Source organism: Sitophilus oryzae, unplaced genomic scaffold (genome assembly GCF_002938485.1).
Source record: "Sitophilus oryzae breed Bouriz unplaced genomic scaffold, Soryzae_2.0 scaffold_499_pilon_pilon, whole genome shotgun sequence".
NCBI classification, from domain to species: domain Eukaryota; kingdom Metazoa; phylum Arthropoda; class Insecta; order Coleoptera; family Curculionidae; genus Sitophilus; species Sitophilus oryzae.
The window spans coordinates 2,462,410-2,481,306 of NW_022147083.1; the positions used below are offsets into that span (position 1 = coordinate 2,462,410).

The 18,897-nt window shown below is 31.7% G+C and overlaps 1 protein-coding gene across 1 annotated transcript in view; it reads left to right on the forward strand.

Annotated features, from left to right (window-relative positions):
* The window catches only part of LOC115886819 (NADP-dependent malic enzyme), a 50,038-nt gene that overhangs the window by 11,712 nt on the left and 19,429 nt on the right, over positions 1-18,897 (forward strand). The window contains exons 2-4 of the mRNA XM_030906122.1: positions 3,200-3,365; positions 11,687-12,027; positions 17,408-17,588. Coding sequence (XP_030761982.1) covers positions 3,200-3,365; positions 11,687-12,027; positions 17,408-17,588 — 688 coding nt within the window. The remainder of the gene's footprint in view (positions 1-3,199; positions 3,366-11,686; positions 12,028-17,407; positions 17,589-18,897) is intronic.

Consider the following 18,897-nt stretch of genomic DNA (forward strand, 5'->3'; position numbering starts at 1 on the left):
GTCGAGTCCTTGTGTTCTAAACAATAATACAACACAGTGCTTGTCACGACAATCAATTCAACGAACCACGTTCAATTGAACGAACCGTATCCTAAGCCGTGAATCGAATGGATTCGTTCACCATTCGTCTTTAATGCTCGTTCAAGTGAATGACTCGTTCAATATTTGATTGAACGCCCACCTCTAGTGTATAGGCAATATCAATATCCAATTTCGTAGGCACGACCGTTGGACCAACCAAGTTGAACACGTGTAGGCCGCATTGCGATTTGAATGTTATTTAGTTTATTATTTTTGTGTATGATATTGATCACATGATTTTATTATTAATCGGTTTACAACGTTCTACGTTTTCCGATGTCTGTCTGTCTCTCTCTCCATGCACCGTCTCCGAGGACTCTTTGCTCCATAAACGTATCCAATCTTTACCTGCTAAATTCTCGGCCTACCCGGTTTTCTTCTTTCTGCAGGTTTCCTGTTGATAATTTGCTTTCGGATTCGTATTTCTGCCATTCTCTGGACATGTTCGTATCATATGAGTTATCTATTCTTTATCTCGTCCACTACTGTATACATATCTCTTAATGCGTTCATTAATTATTCGTTCGAGTCTTGATTTGTCTGCTGCTCTCCTCCAAAACTCCATCTTTATAGCTTCTAGCATTCATTTTGTTGTATCCTGTATTGACTACACTTCACAGCTGTATGTAATAATTTATTATACTTTTGATGATGGTATTATATATTAATGGTTTGTCCCTGTTGGATGGTATTATATATCAATGGCTTCCGAGATGGCTTCTAATTGATCATTATAAGGATGTTAAAAAAGTACATACTTTTTAACATGTGTACTTTTTTAATAAGTATTTTAAAAATATCAATTATGTTCCGGAAACAGATTTAAAATATGTAGTCATTATAATTTTTATTTTTATGTTTTAAATAAATGATCTAAGTAACTTTTTTCTTTGTATTCGTTTAGCTCAAATGTTCCATTGGCCCATTTTAATTAAATAGTGTGATAAACACGCCAACTTATTTATTGAATAATAAAACTATAGTTTTTTATTTGAGTTATAAGTACTGAAATAGCACAGTAATGACTACAGGCAAATAAATACTCCCGGCAATCAATAGCTCTTGAATTCACTCTTCTCTTGATAATTACTATTTTAATCGATTAACTCACTATTTCAGTCTTGCATAGAGGCTACTATTAGGTTCTTAGTTACTTAGGTTATAGAGGCTACTACTAGGTTATGATATTTTAGAAATGCCGGTCTCCATACCGATACGGCCGTAATACTGTGGGTGCTCTTCATAGAGAATACTTTGAAAAACAAAGTCTGTTTTACTGTTTTTTCTACCTCTACAGGGTATCACAATATTCCGTGGACATAGAACTACTCCATTTTTCGGAATCAAAATAAGTTCATTGAATATAAACATGTAGAATGTAGAATGTTTATGAGGTGTGTTCCCCTTTCTTGAGTTATAACGAGTTATAACTCATCATACAGTCCCAGGGCTTTAACAAAAGCCAGTATCTGAGACGGCTCCACAGAGGCTAGCTCTCCATCTTCGACGTCAGCCGTACCAAAGTTCATGGCACGAATGGTCGTCGTCTCGGTGCACTCAGGGATAAGATGTTTCCCCATTGTCCCCACAGAATCTGCATTCACCGTTATTTCTCAGCTTCAGCCTACTGAGGTGTTCGTTGAGGAGACAGTGTCCTCTTAGAAACCCCGTGACAATCCGAAGATTGTTTTTACTTAAATCAAGGAAAAGCTTTGATTTTTCTCGGTCGTAAGTTCTGATGAACTTTTTCGAATGTCTTAGACCGTTGGAGGACACCCATTCAAAATATAAACATAATTTACCTGTATACAAAAATGTTTTTATACATTGTCCGTTAGAGGACATCAAACAAAAAAAACACATTTTTTTAAGATATTTTAAGAACCGTTATTGCGATTTGAATGAGATATGGTATACCTATGTTTTGTTAAGTGATTTAACATTTGACTTTCACAGAAATCATGAAAAAGTCCGGGAAGTATAAATTTTAGTATAAATTATTTTCAATTTCACCGACGACCGATTTCTTTTCGTAAAAAAAATTTTTTTCTAATTATTTTGGCAACTAATGAAAGAGGATAACCAATACACTCAGCTATATTCCTATTGTAATTTTTTCTATTTCATATCTTTCGTTGGTAAGTGGAAAACTAAGTAGGTTATGAACTAAGAAATTTAACAATCACAATCATAAGACTTGTGAGCAATTGGTCACTTCCTGTTTTACCGGAAATGACTACAACTTTTGATTTTTAAATGGCACCCTCGGTAATTTTTACTTTTTTCGATAGAAAATGACATTCTGAATAGAATGACATATCATATGTCAACTTTTGACATTCTCGCTTAATAAAAAGTCGTATTTTAAATTTCAATCTAGTGTGCTATGGCTATGTTAAAAACACTAAATCAAGGAGCCTTGGAAAAATAGATTTGACCGTCTAATGTGCTTAGTGTCTTATCCTGACCGGTTAAAAGATGTCCAAATCGAATTTTTTATCATATCTCAATTTCTTCAAATGGAAGGAGGGTGGCTCATTAGCATATTTGGAAAAAGCATTTTTACGAATAATTTGATACCACACACTTGTTGGTATCAAACGTACGGTAATTTGATACCACAAATTGTCATTATGAACCGGATGTCATAATTTCAAATAAACCATTTGCAAAAATGTCAAAAGTTGACATATGATATGTCTCATTCTATCAGAGTGTTATTTTCTATTGAATAAAGTAAAAAAAAATACCGTGGGTACCATTTAAAAATCAAGTTGTAGACATTTCCGGTGGAACTCCATCAATCCTAATTTATGTCATATATTAGAGAACAACGGCATACGGTCGAGTCGGCCTACAAACACGTAAACGTTTACGTACGCATGCGCATTTCTTGTATTTTCTATTTTTTATACACGTAAAAGATTCTTTACGTCTACGTATACGTGCCAGGAGCGGCCGACTCAACCGTATGCCGTTGTTCTCTATTAACATACCAAATTTCGTTTTTTTTTTCATCTGAAAAAATAAAAAAGTAGGTTGTATCCTTGAAAAGTTTTTGGTAGAATATAGATTATTTGTTGTGTATTTATATATCAGAATTGTTTATTTTTCACAGAACAGGGGCGATAAGGTCACCTGGAAAGAAAGCCCTACTTCTGGAAGCTTCAAAAACTCTTAGCAGCGAAGAGTCAAAAAAGGAAATTCATGAAGTCAGTGGAGACGTCATATGCCCTTCACAAGTTATGGGTATCGATCATCTTAGAGATCCCAGACTTAATAAGGTATAAAAATACATAGTAATGATTTTGAGATCTTCCATGAAATATTAAAGTTACACTCCAAAAAAATCTCGACATAGAACGAAAGTATACCGATTATTATTAGTAGAAATTATAGAAATAAGCAAACACAGCTATTAAATTGAAGGATTTGAAAAAGTATACTTTGAAACTTTCACAAAATTTGTATTAAAATGACCATCTGTCCGTCAGAGCGCTCCATTCGGGTACCCCTATCCACTGCCGAGTTTGGTTCCAATCGACCCATAATTAAGAAAAATCCTGATGATTTCGTCCATTTAGAGGTATTGATTCGAAACGTCATCCTGTAGCCCATCCCCAATTATGCCAAAATCGACCCACATTTTTCTTCAATATCAAATCCTTAGTCCCACCCTGATGAAGATGTAAACGAAACGTCGCGCGTCGTATCCAACTTTGCAACTACAACCAAATTTCGATTTTGTTTTTTTTTCGCGATCGGACGACATTAACTTTTGACGTTTCTTATGTCAAAATTAACTGTTACAGTGATACGTGTTGTACACAATCAAGTTGGCCTTAGTCCAGTCTATTGATATACCAAATTTCATTTAAATCGAACGATTTTTTTTAAGCCGTAGGTTGCCCTTACCACTTTTCCTCTTGCCTGTGTGTCGCTTGTCGTGACAGAGCCTTGAATGTTTACTATCAGCGCGCGTAAATAAGTTCCACTTCAAAAATGTTTCTATTATATCTAAATTGTATCGTCTATTTGATCACTAATGTATTTATTCGTGCGACTCGGCAAGAGAGAGTCTCGGGTCGGCATTTACTGTTTACGTCTAGGAGTGAATAGCTAAGGCGATCTTGTACATCTTATTGTATTGAACATATTGACTCTTTGTACACACGGAAATTCACACCCAAAGCCGGTCTTTAAGGACCGTGTATAAGTTTTCTATATATCATAGAAGAAAAATAGTCAATTCATCATACTAAATATTATTATAATTATTAATATTTATTGGTATTAAAAAGTGTAGTATTTTTTTAATTTAGTTTAGTTAGTATTTTGAATAAAACAATTTACCGTTATTAGATAAATTGAAAACTGATTTTCAGTTTGATGAACTGATTTTCAGTCAAGAGGCTTTTGCATGAAAAGAAAAAATATTTAGAAGAAAATATTTTATTTTTTTTATTTTTCCTAAGAATAAAAAAATCTGAAATAAATACTCTAATATACGGGGTATTAAACTTACATTTCTGACTATATACTTAGATGTTTTAAACATTTGGCAGTGCTTCACATGTATTTTAAGGTGCCAAAATAAATGAAATCAATTTTTTGAAATAGAACAAAGAAAAAAAAGTGATGGTGAATTGTATGAATTGCACCAGCATAAGTTAAAAATTTGCACTGGTAGTTTTATGCTTATGATAGAGACATTGCTTAAAATAATAATTACTTTATTTTATTATACCTGGAGCAACTCAATATATAAATTAATGATTAACATTTTTTTACAAATATTACCACTTAAATTAAAGTATTACAGTGTGTTTAGTGTTACAACACATAAATCTTAATTAAACTTCCACCAAATTTTGTAAAAAGGCTTTATTGTTATCTCGAATAAATAATGTTTTGTTGTTAACATTTTAATAGAATTAGAAGATAAATAGAGTTAGCAAAATCCTCATTCCCAATGATTATAATTTTTTGTATCGTATATTTAATATTTGATTGAAAGAATTGAAGATACGCAATCTAATGGGCGAATTCGTGACGAGGCTGATTTGATTTCCCCTTACGTCTCAAGTGCTGTATGGTTGAGACACGAATCGTTCTACGATCAACGCATAAAACACTTGTTTTCGATGTGGATCTGAAAGCGACAGTGTGGCCATATTAAAATGTGTAATATCTGTAATACATTTGACGAAAATATCTTTAGATGACAAATCCGCGTTTATGTATTGAAAATTTATTCGTGTTAAACATAGAATAAACAACAAAAATAAAAATTATTTTATAGTTACTGAATATGTCGTACGAACGAAAAAAAAATCGTTTAGTTGGCTTGGAAATGACGATTATTGACATTTACCATAACATTTTACATATAAAATAACAGCGATCTTCATTTCCAAACCAACTCTCATATAATATTATATTACATTGTTTATAGATAGAAAGTCCGTTATTAACGTACTGTACTCAAAATCCGTAAATCTACGGATTAATCGGTAGTTCTGGCAACACTGTCTCCGGCAACCACTCACTCTGTCGACTGAAAGCAGAACTAGTGTACAGTATTATTTATCCACTGCGCTGTAAACAACTATCAGCGCGCTGCGGCGCAGAGCTAAACTAAATCTCTGAGTTCTCGGACAGGCTGACGGTAACGCCAGCTACATCTCGGATATGTTTTGTGTCACGAAATCGCCAGTAAGGTTGCGCATCTTCCTATTTCTTTAATCAACGATATTATTTTTAAATGCCACGTTTTGCGTCCTAAGATTTAAACTAAGATAAAATATCTAGAATTGGAAATTTAGAATTATTAAAAAGTTTTTCAAAAGTTATAAATCAGATCTTATTTAGGTTTATAAACAAACAAGATCGGATTTTGAAAAGTTTTTGTTCTAAAAAGTTTATTAAAAAATGAGCTCACAATAAAAGTCTAAATAGTTAAACAAATTTAGAAATGCCATTATTAATTATTAGTGAATGTTTTCTTAAAGATAATTGTAAATAATGTATGTTATACGATTAAGGTCCAAAATAAAGTTATCTTCAATATTACAGGGTTAATCTCGGAAATAACACAACCAAACAATAACTTGTTAATAAAAAATGTCTATACCTATGTGGCGGATTCATCTATCCAAAAAAATCCTTTTGGGTTTTTCGCCACTGCAAGAAAAATCAACAAAATAAAATAGGTATTTTTTGTAAACACTTCTGCGTTAAACCTAAACGGACGCTGCTTGTCAGAAGTTGTGTTTACAGTAATAAAAATTTGCCTAACAAAGAAAAAAATGCTTAACGTTTCGGAAAGTTTTCTCTTTCCGTCGTCGGAAGCAAAAAATATAAAGAATCAAGAAAAAAACTATTTAAAATATTTAAATTGAACTATTCGAGAACACTTTACTTTTTAAAACAGATACGTCTACAAGAAATCGTTGACGTTCTGTTAAAATGACATTATATTAAGTTAAACTTCAAAATTAACAATTACTACCTGATAATTACTTAATAAGGTAAAACCAAAAAGCCCAAACTTCTGTATGATTATTTTTAAATTTTACGTATGTTATGTTTATTTATGTAATGTTCTTTAAAATCAAAGAAGCGATTGCCATACATTACTAACATCTACAGATGCATGAGCAATACATTTATTTTTATTAGATTGAATTAAAAAAGCCTCTTTTATTTTTCTTTTAGAGGCTATCGCTTCTTTCATTATAATTTTGGCGTTATTAAAATTTATTCTGTGCCCTGTGTCCCATGAATGCTGACAAATCTTAGATTTGTGAAAATCTCCCTTTCTTAAATAATCTTTATGTTCTTTAATTCTAACATTTAAAGTAACATTTTGTAACAAAATACACTTAGATCAATTTTATCACATACTAAACCAATGAATACAGAACAACAAACAAAAAATGTAATATACCAAATACCCTGTGAATACGATAAATTTTACATTGGTGAAACATCTAGACCTTTAAATGTTAGAATCAAAATCAGCTTTTTACGTCAAGCGCTTTAAGCAGGATCGTGATTAATCAATGACCAAACCAGATTTTTTGAAACACCCTGTATACATTTTTAAAAAATCTTAAAATATGTAAAAAAACAAAATAAAATATACGTTTTTAAGCGTTTTTCGGAAACTTGACCGTTTACTTAAATAAAAAATATTGTAATATTTAAGGGGTGGTTTCACCGTCTTTGAACTGGAATTTCGAAAAATCCCTTCTTATCGAACCTCTACACCCTAGAATCAACCTGTATGCCAAAATTGAGCTTCTTACGTTGAGTGGTTTGAGCAGGATCGTGATTAATCAGTATGTCAGTTACTTAAGGATTTTATATATTTTAGTAAAATACCGCTGACAAATTGGTCTCCGTTGGATCAACGTTGCGGTCGTGTTTACAAAAAATAACTATTTTATTTTATAATTTTTTTTCTAGTGGCGAAAAGTGGCCCAGAAGTATTTTTCGAAGATAAAGATAATCGATACTGCAATTATTTTGAAAATATCAGTAATAACAAAAACACTCAGTAAATAACTTATTTTTGGAATTTCAACTTTTTTGCAAATATGTAATAATAAATTAGGTACTTGACATTTTTTCTCAGATAGTTAAAATACATATTATGCTACTTTCCCACATAATGAAAAATAACTATAAACCCCTTAAATCTATTATATTCAAACAATATTTGTACATTGATAAGCATTTTTTCTAATCATATAGTAATTATTTAATTTAATTTAATACTATTTAACGTAGCTGTCATAGCATTATAAGATGTACAATTTTACTAACATGATTGTTATATTTATTTAATAATGAAATTAGCCTTTATTTCATTATTAAATAAATTTTGTTTTTACCAGAAAAAAAAATATACATTTTTGTCTGAGGTGATAAATGAAAAATAATCGTAAACTATTATTTAGGTTAGGTTAGGTTAGGTTGCTGGGGTTAAGCTGTCCAAGACACAAACAATATTTTTCTTCGGACGATGCGGCGCCTGCGGCTCTGGCCAGTGTGCGCCTACCGTAAGCTGCATTTTTTGTCGGTTAGACAAATTGAAGGTACTAATATCACAGATTAGGTATACTATATGTATACTGATAAAAATCTTATCCCTAATTCGTGGTACGAAAATTGTTTTTTATGACGATGTGCAAACGAGTAAAATTTCCTGTGCGCAAAAATAAACTCGCGTAAAATAACAATAAACAGCGTAATAGAGAGATATCGCTAAACTGAATAGCGTGCATGGACGTTAATAAGGTCAGGTGTTATTTCCTTTACGTGAGGTGGTATTAACTCTCTTCATTTATAGTTATCGGATCGGAAAGAATTCTGTTCGCGTCGCGTCCGCTATTTAAACTTAACCTAACTTTGAATTTAAAACTTTGAAATTGTTTTGTTTACTAGGTATTTTAAAACTAAAGGGCTAATGTGCTTATTTCCAGTGCTTTATTGTTCAACGTCTGCCAGTGGGTTTAGGGCAACAAGCAACAAATTCTCTTAGAAGGGCTAAGTCGTCATCTGCTGTAAACCTAAGCCTCTTTATAGGTTCTTTAATATTGGAAGAGGTGGAATCCATATTTTGTGCCATATTTATTTAATTAAAACTATTCCCAGCTACTTAAATATCAAATTACCTAATAAAACTAAAGTAATAATTCAAAACAATTCAAACATAACCTAAAATAAAATCTCTCGCCGGCCGGCCCCGGTTGTCAAATACCCGCACATGCCCATTTAAGCAATTTTTAAACGTTATTTAGAAATAGCGCTTGGTGTAATTGATCCGCAAATTACATCAGGCAGTAACGTTATTAGCGGGTGTTGCGTTAAAAATTGACTCGGGAATATCGTAACCATGATAAGGTACGCGTAAATACTGCATGACGCTATTCGGTTTTCCGATATCTCTCTAATAATTATGCCGGTCAGGCGCTGTGCACAATTTTAGAGGCCATAAGTGGGCATGGTATGTGCGCAAACTAGTAATCTAACTAGTGCCCGATTTCGAAAATTGGAACTACGAAAACCAATAAAGAAAAAACAATTATAATCTGTGAAATCTGTGCTAATATGCTGGTTTCCTTTTGGATCTACGCAGTGGTGTTTACAATAAATCACTTTTTTATTTTGTCGACTTTTCTTCGTCGATATCGTCATATAAAGTACGTCTGCTGGATCTATGTCTATGAAAGGAATGCGGACAAAAGACATTTAAATAAATAGCAATATATTTTATACGTCGACTTGACGAGTACGTCACCGCAAATCGCTCCGCTCACTCATTTTATTGGCTACTTTTGCAAATTTGTCGAATTTTTATTGATGGGACGCGTCGTCTAATTTTTTACGAAAAACATCCAGAGAATATAGTTTTCCCTCTCGCGGATACACCGTAGCTACAGAACGGACAGACGTACTGTATAATTCATATATTTGGGCGAGTTCTCTAAAATTAACTCGACCAGAAGCTCCTGGTCAGTAGTAAAATGGTCCAGTTTCTGAAAATTCTTAAATAAGTTAAAATTAAATGTCTGTTTACGGTCGCAGTCATCTAAGTTTTTTTTCTTACAACCTTGGATTAATTACTACCGACACACTTGAATGAGAACACGTAATCAAATTTCACAAAAATGTACAATTTTAGACAAAATTCATTTAAAGCAATATTCCGGAAAAAAATTAATTAGTTAATAGTGATTGGTTGATTTTTTTTAGAAAACCATAGGTATTAGGAATACCAATATGGAAATACAACACCAAACATACTTTTGCAAAGTACAGAACATTATTGTATTCATTCGCATTGTGCATCGTTTAACTGAACATAGGAAATCCCGCGTAAAATTTAAACAGGATAATCGTTTTCCATTTATATAAACGATTTTTGTTCCCCTATTGTTAAGGTACCAGATGTGTCCATCTACAAACGTGTTAAAGCTAACCGCATTTCATTGCAAATATACCCTTAAAATGAAAGTGTGTCCATCTCTTGTCATGTCACACTGTACAGGGTGGGTGAAATTGGACGATTTTAAAGAGAAACACCCTGTTCTACAGGAGATAACATGATGGTGAAAACAACAGTTGTAACATTTAGAGAATTTAAAGAAAATACCAAGGGAGAAAGTTCTAAAGTGAAAAAACGGCTTTAAATATACAAAATTAATTTTGTACGTGTCCTCAGATTTTACACATTTTCGGGGGCGTAACTTGAGCTTTTGGGGGCCCCTGAGTAAAGAACAAAATACTCACAACCAAAATAATGTATATTATTTATTTAATTTTTTTTTTGAAGGGCTCTGCGGGGCTCCGGTGCTTCGCACCGAGCTGTCCTATGGTAGCTGCGCCACTGCTTAATATTTTACATATTCTACATTTTCAACGCACTTTTCTACATACACGTAGAATAATTTTCTACGCGTCGTTACCCAACCCTGAGCATGGAAAGAGTCTTTTTGTTTTTTGTCAAAATAAATATAATGAAAGGTTATCGAAGTTATTTTATTATACAGGGTGTTTCAAGAAACATGTGCCGTCTCTCGTGGGGAGATTCCTCACGTAAAAATAAGATTTATTTTTCACATCAACATAAGTCCGATTCTGCGTTGTTTCGTAGCTACAGGGTGTTAAAATCTTAATATGTTTTCGATTTATTTTTTCTTCCAAGTACTACTGATTCGAATTAAATTTTGACGGTAAAAGTTACTATAAGTGCTACATATTTTAATGCTAAAATAGTGTCGACTAATTTATCAGGGACGTGCATATGGGTTATCACTGGAATATTAAAAAAAAAAACGTGCGCCACTGACTTTTTTCTTTTGATGTCAGAATTATGTAGTCCCTTTAATGCCAATTAAATGTTCTCTTGATATTTTGTTGAATTCGGCCTCCTATATATAAACCCAATTTTATTAATCACAATAATAAAATTAAAATAAAATAAAATTAATAAATTATATATTTTACCTCATTTATTATTAAATATTATGACTATTAGTCCAACCTACAGCAATTTCAATTAAAAAAATAATGGTATTTAAAATAATTACAAAAAACCTAATTTTAAAAAGTTTTAACATCCTGTAACTCTAAAATTATCCATTTCCATACCCATGTTTATAGGAACTTTTTTCATATTTTGTGATGAGGGATCAATGAGTACTTATTTAAAACTTTCGCAGGAATCGAATTGACAAAATATCAAGAGAGGATGAGGCCGAAATTCACAAAATATCAAGAGACAGCTTTTAAATATGTCGCATTTATAGTAACGTTTATCCTCAAAATTTCATTCCAAACGCTAAAAGTGCTTGGAAGAAAATTATAATAAATCGAAAAAATATTAACACTTAACACCGTGTATATAGTTACCAAACAAAGCAGCATTGGACCTATGTTGATATGAAAAATAAATCTTATTTTTACGTGAGGAATCTCCCCACTAGAGATGGCACATGTTTTTTGAATCACCCTGTATAAGTTTTAGTTTATTACACTGATCACACTTACTGTTCTTAAGTCTTATTTTTATTCTATTAATATTTTATTGCTACAGGGGTTAGCATTCACATTGGAAGAGCGTCAGGCTTTGGGTATTCATGGCCTCCAACCGGCCCGTTTCAAAACGCAAGAGGAGCAGCTGGAACTTTGCAGGATATCCATTGATCGATACCAAGAAGACCTGAACAAGTATCTGTACCTGACAGAACTACACGATCGAAATGAAAAATTATTTTTCCGACTATTGACGGAAAATATCGAAGCTCTTATGCCAATAGTGTACACACCAACTGTAGGATTGGCTTGTCAAAAGTTTGGACTGATCTATAGAAGACCCAGGGGACTATTTATCACCATTAATGATATAGGACATGTTTTTGAAGTCCTTAGAAACTGGTACATAGAAAGCGTTTTTGGTAATTTTATTGTCTTGATTTTGTGTTTATAAATAAAAATCTATCATTCTATGGTAAGGTTGGTTGGGTTATAACTTAATAATAACTATAAAAGATCTTACAAATAAAATTATTGAAAAAATAATGATTTAAATATACAGTATGTATAATTTATAGTGATTCTGAGAAGATCGTCAAAATCCCAGCTTAAAATAATACAATTGCCACCATATTAATTATAAGATTTATATCTATTCTAATAGTTCATAAAAAATATTTTTCTAGAGTAAATTTTTTTCTAAATATTTTCTTATTTTGATTTTAAAAAGGTCTCTCATAAAATATCTATTTCTGACTGACAGCCATAGCTGACTGACGTTTCGTCTCGTAAATCAATGTTGTTATACCAGATGTCGATATAAAAATTATTATTTTATGTATTCCCTAAATATTTTATATATTCTGCGTGTATATTCATAAAATCAATTGCCAGTGACTATTCTATAAAAGTTAAATGTTGTTTTTCTATAACCATTCTTGTTTGTTAGAATGCATATTATACTTTTTGAATTAACTTGATTAATAAGATATTATACAATATTTTTATCCGTATTTATCTGTTTAAATCGAAAGTTTGCTTATTATCAAGATGAAGAGAATATTTAGAATCGTCGGTTGGCCATATTATCTACAGATTATAATTTTCATGCAATGTTCACTAGACACTGATACTGTAACCTAGTAATGTAACAGTGATGCAACGAATATTCGCATATTTTTTGATATTCGTATTCGCCTTTGTGAAGTTCATGCGTATATAGTAAACGCCACGAATGTTTGGGAGTGATTCATCGGTTGCTACCATGTGAACTAATCTGTTCAAAGTCACATAAAACTTAATTCCAGTGCCGTGGTGTTTCAAGTCATATAATAATCAATATATAATCTGTTGTTTATGTTTTTGGAGACGGTGTTTTTAGAAATGCCTAAGGCGGCGGCAACGCGCTGTAAACAAATAATTATTTGGGAACCTGCCTTTTTTAATGAATTATGCAATAGTACCTCCTGGACTGATGTAACAGGGAGCAAAGGGCCATCGTTGTCGCGTTCCCGCAAGAAATAAGCAACCAACCGCATAATGAATTCTTTCTGCCCTTCATTTAGTCGTTTGCCGGGCATTTTCGGTAAAATTTCAACTACAAACAAAAGCGCCAAGGGGTAAGACTATTTTACACACTAAATTTATCTGTTAATTTACCCCTTAGCTCAAATCTCGTACTTACCGATGGTTTCACTAACAAAACAATTAAAAAATATCCAAATTTATACTAAAACACAAAAATAAAATAATCAATAATAATTCCAGCAAACTGTCAAAGTCTTGTCAAAACATATATTTGGTTATAAACAGAGAGAACCCTAATAACTAAAGTGAGAGAGACCTATCAACGTTAATTTTTGAAGACTGTGTTAGTGGCGCGGCCTTTGGCGTCTAACCCGAACTATGAGCGCATTATCGATATAGTAAGTTGCATTCATACCTATATACTGGCACCAAAAATTTAAAATTTGTATATTTGAACCGAATCTTAATCTTTCAAGTTTATAATAAGAAATCTTCGTAGTTTTTTTATACTATTTTGTTGACAACGAAAATTTATTATTAGACTTTAAAGCATTAAAACATATAAATAAAATACTGTGTAGGAACATAATAATTTATTTAACTCCATACTCCTTGCCATACTCCAACTCAAGGCTGCAATCTTCGGTGTCTTTTTTTATCTAACTTGATTGGGAGTGAACAGGGAAGCACGGTTGGGAGCTCGCACAGAGTATCAGTAGGTATCCCGTAGGTATTCAATGTTTTTGATAGTCTTTATTCTATAACAAGAACCTAGCAGTTAAAGAAAATAATTTGTATTACTGGAAATAATACCAGGTATAATACCTAGTCGTTCCATAGGTATCAGAAAAGAATGTGATGTTTTAAATTAAAAAATAAATTAGCAATGTACGATTATTATGTGCACTCACTATTACTATTAGGTATGTTAAAATAATTACCGAGATAAAACTTACCTTTAAAGGAAACGTTTTGTCTGGGTCTCAACCACAAAACAAAAATTACAAAAATGCATGCGAATAATCGTGGAATCTGAAATAATCAATAATGACAATAATCTTCTCTTCTGACAAGCTAAAAGAACAGGCACATTCAGTCAAAAACAATTTATTACTCCGATTTGCTCCGTTTATCAACAGATTTTCGTTATCTCCTTCTAGAGCTAAGAAATAGAAAAAGCTACTGACAATCTAATTAATCCTGTCAAATGTTTAACTTGCAAAGTTGAAAACTTCCTTTTTTGACCGCCTAAACGCTATGCGCGTCTGAAATGCCCTATTCCACAAACCCTCTCACTTTAGTTATTAGTTTCTCTCTGGGTTATAAATATAAACTGGAATGCCCCATTGGCCGCACTGCAAGCACACCAATGGACTGACGCACAAAAACGAATCAATCAAAGAAACGCGATATAGTATCGTCTTTGTCAATCACGCTAACATTTTAGAACAAGTAGGAGGAGCACAGGCAGATGATTAGACCGAGCCTTTAAGGTTTTAAACGTAGGTTTACGTCTGCGGTAAAAATTTACGTTTTTAATGTAAAAATGATAGCGCGCGTGTCGATTCTAACTTCATCAAGCGATGAATCACTCCCAAACATTCGTGGCGTTTACTTTAGCAATATTTGAAAATAATATACATGGTGGTCCGAATTGTATTCCGGAAACTTCAGCAGCATATTCTGCAGATAAAAATAAGTAAAAAAGTTTGTATAAATATAGGTACTAATATGCCTTTGAATAAGAAGACTAAGGAAGCAGCATATCAAAAATCTTAGGTCCACCGCGATGGGACTCAAATATGGCCGACTTAAATTCCGGTTTATCAGTGCCGTTCTAATTTTATTTGAAAAATGTAAAACTGTAATGTAGGGTAGACTCAATAATTTTTTTTATTTTACGTTGTGAATAAATGTTGGTAGTTATTAAAATTGTTATAAAAACATATTATTATAATAAAAAAACAGATAAGTTTTAATAATTATTTATTAACACGAACATCCGATTTTTTTACTACACCTATGTATATTATATAGTCACTTACTAGCGAAAAGTTGTTCCATTATTTCACTCGATTTTTGCCGAGATCTACCGCACGCTACACAACTAACTATTTTAGAGTCTTTTTCGATAAATCGCGATAGTGTCACTATTAATTTAAGTTCTGCCCCAATTTCGATCTAGATTTACTACCTTTATACAACTATCAGTAGTAGAATAAATAATAAATAACATAAAATAAGCTAACAATACAACACTGACAAATCCACAAAATTTCAAATCAAATTCAAATGTGTCAAATGAATCGTCAAACAGAATTGTCAAGAATCCCCACCCTAGAGTCCTTTTTCCGCCCACCATGCATGAATACATGGATAGCATTATGCTCCTTCCTTAGTCTTCTTATTCAAAGTAATAAGGTGGTAATAAGCTTAGTTTCGGAGATACAGGGTGGGGAATTTTTATTTAGATTTTTCCAAATGATTTCTGAATTAACGGCAATATTTGGATGAAGGGTGGATTTTGGGAGTTTTTTAACATGAGAAATTTGATTCTGATGTCAGTATGACTCCTACGTATTTTTTAACCGATTTCAAGAGTAATAACTTTTCGTCCGTACCTGTATAAAACTACTGAGTAAAAAATATACATTTACGATGTTTTTTACGTATAAAAGGTCTCTTGGCAAAAGTCGCTACGAGTAATGGTTCTCGAGATATTTGGTATCGAAATTATTAATACCTGTCATCATTGACATAAATTAAACACCTTGACTAAATAGTCATTAGACTGAAATTATAAATTTGAAATGTTTTTATGCCAAAAGTTTAACAGACACTGTTTTATCATTATTTTTTCGAATAAAAAATTATGATTGATTTAAAAATATAAAAATTTGCCAAATTTATTATTTCAGTCAAGTAATTACCTACTCAACGTGTTTATTTATGTTAATAATGACATGTATTGACTAATTCAATTCTAAATATCTTGAGAACGGTTGCTCGTAGCGATTTTTCTCAAGAGACATTTTTAACATAAAAAGTCATGGAAATGTATATTCACTTAGTAGTTTTATACACGTACGGACGCAAAGTTATTACTCTTCAAAACAATTTAAACACATGTAGGTGGCGCCCCCTACAAATAGGAATCATATTGACATCAAAAAATCAAATTTCTCATGTCAAAAAACTACCAAACAGAAAATTTCATCCCAATATTGACGTTACTACAGAAATTATTTAAAAAAAATTATTTGGAAAAAAATCGAAATAAAAATGAAACTTCTACACCCTGTATCTCCCAAACTAAGCGTTTTAGGACATACATTTATACGAACTTTTTTACTTATTTTTATCTACAAAATATACTGCCGAAGTTTCCGGTACACAGTTCGGACCACCTTGTATAAAATTTAGATAAAACAAATAATATAAAAATAAAACAAAGAAATAATAACTTATAAATTTTATTACAAAAAATGTATTCTTATAACTTAACATAGTCTTGCAATTAAATTAGTTTTAAAGTGTTAGAAACAACCAAACATAATTTTTTAAACTTTTTATCGTCTTTAGTCCCATACTCTCTATTCGCTGATGCTGTTCGTCGATGGGACGAATATTTTTTTGTTTGACGAATATTCTCTTAAATTTTTTACAGTGAACATATGCATATTTTCATCAACATATACAAATCAATTTTATTTTGAACAGGAAATCATTTTTAATAAATAAAAATGCAAGTAACCAAATAACAAACAGGATATTCCACTATTAAACTTCTTATAGAAAATTATCATTAGTCATTAAAATACAGACCACCGATTTATATGTCGGGGAAATACCGATTTAAAGGCCAATAATATTTATTTCCATAAACGAGCGTAGTTTATTCACGGTATATTTTAGCCTATTGTTGATAACTGGTATAACTTTTTTAGACAGGAATGTCAGTATAATAAAATTAGGTAATTTAAAAAAATATATCACAGTTTTTTATATTTAAAAATGGATAGGAAATAACAAACGGACAATATTACAAAGAAATAATTTCAAAAATGAAACTACTTGTTATTCCTTGCGTTGTAAAAAATTTAATTTTACCACTCCTTGATTGGCATTTACATTGAATAATTAACCCTTAGACACATTACTAACATTTTTTTTGCAAACTTTACTGAATGTTATTTTTTTTTTATTTTGAAAAATGACTAATAGATAATAAACTAAACGGTAGCTTTATTTGTAGGCCGGAACCAAACGTGAGAGCCATTGTAGTAACAGATGGTGAACGTATTCTGGGGCTTGGTGATTTAGGGGCATGTGGCATGGGTATTCCTGTAGGAAAATTGGCTCTCTATACTGCATTAGCTGGTATTAAACCACACGAATGTCTTCCTATTGTCTTAGATGTCGGCACTAATAATCAGGTTATTGAACACTTAATAGTTATTTCTAACATAGCATATTTATCGCTTTTCTTGTATATTTTTTATTATTTTTTGTTATAAAATTGAAATACTTTCTTGCACTTTTGACAGTATTATAGTAGTGTGTCTTACAGGTAGCGATATATATGAAAAATAAACAATTGAAGTGTTTAAGAAAGTGTTTCAGATAACAGTTATTTTTTATTTATTATTTGTTTAATGTTGGTAGACAATGTCTGATTTGATATAAAACTGTTATGTGGAACTTCCATTAAATAAAAAAATAAAAATGCCAAGGACATATCCTTGCATATGAGAATTTTTCCGATGAAGTGAATATCTCATATAATCCGCAGGTTTTAGAAACATAACAATATCATAACTATTTTATGGTACAATGTGAGTGTGGAAAGTCATAGGTCCGTAGGCTAATCATCAAATCTTATCAAACTTTCATTTTACTTGATGACATGGAGAATAGAATTATTAAAACGATTAGAAGGTGTCAAGAAGGACATCCCAAGGAATACCCTCCAAAATGTGTTTCATTCATATACAGGGTGGTCCGAATTGTATTCCGGAAACTTCGGCAGCATATTCTGCAGATAAAAATAAGTAAAAAGTTCGTATAAATGTATGTCCTAAAATGCTTAGTTTCGGTGATACAGGGTGTGGAGTTTCATTTTTATTTCGTGTTTTTCCAAATAATTTATGTAATGTCAATATTTGGATGAAAATTGGTGTCTGGGGGTTTTTTGACATGAGAAATTTGATTTTGATTTCAATATGACTCCTACCTGTAGGGGGCGCCATCTACATGTGGTTTTAACTGTTTTGAAGAGTAATAGCTTTTCGTCCTTACCTGTATAAAGCTACTGAGTAAAAAATATACATTTACGTGACTTTTTACGAAAAAAATCAACGAGCAACTGTTCTCAAGATATTTAGAACGGAAATAGGGGCAATACATGTCATTATTGACAAAAAATAAACACATTCAGTATATAGTTATTTGACTGAAATAATAAATTTGGGAAATTTTTATCATAAAATTATCTGCGAAAAAAATTATAAAACAGTTTCTGTTGAATTTTTGGCACAAAAACATTTGAAATTCATGATTTCAGTCTAATAACTATTTAGTCAACATGGTACAACATGGTACAGGTATTGATAATTTCGATTCCAAATATCTCGAGAACCATTACTCGTAGCAATTTTTACCAAGAGACCTTTTTTACGTAAAAAATGTCGTAAATGTATATTTTTTACTTAGTAGTTTTATACAGGTACAGACGAAAAGTTATTA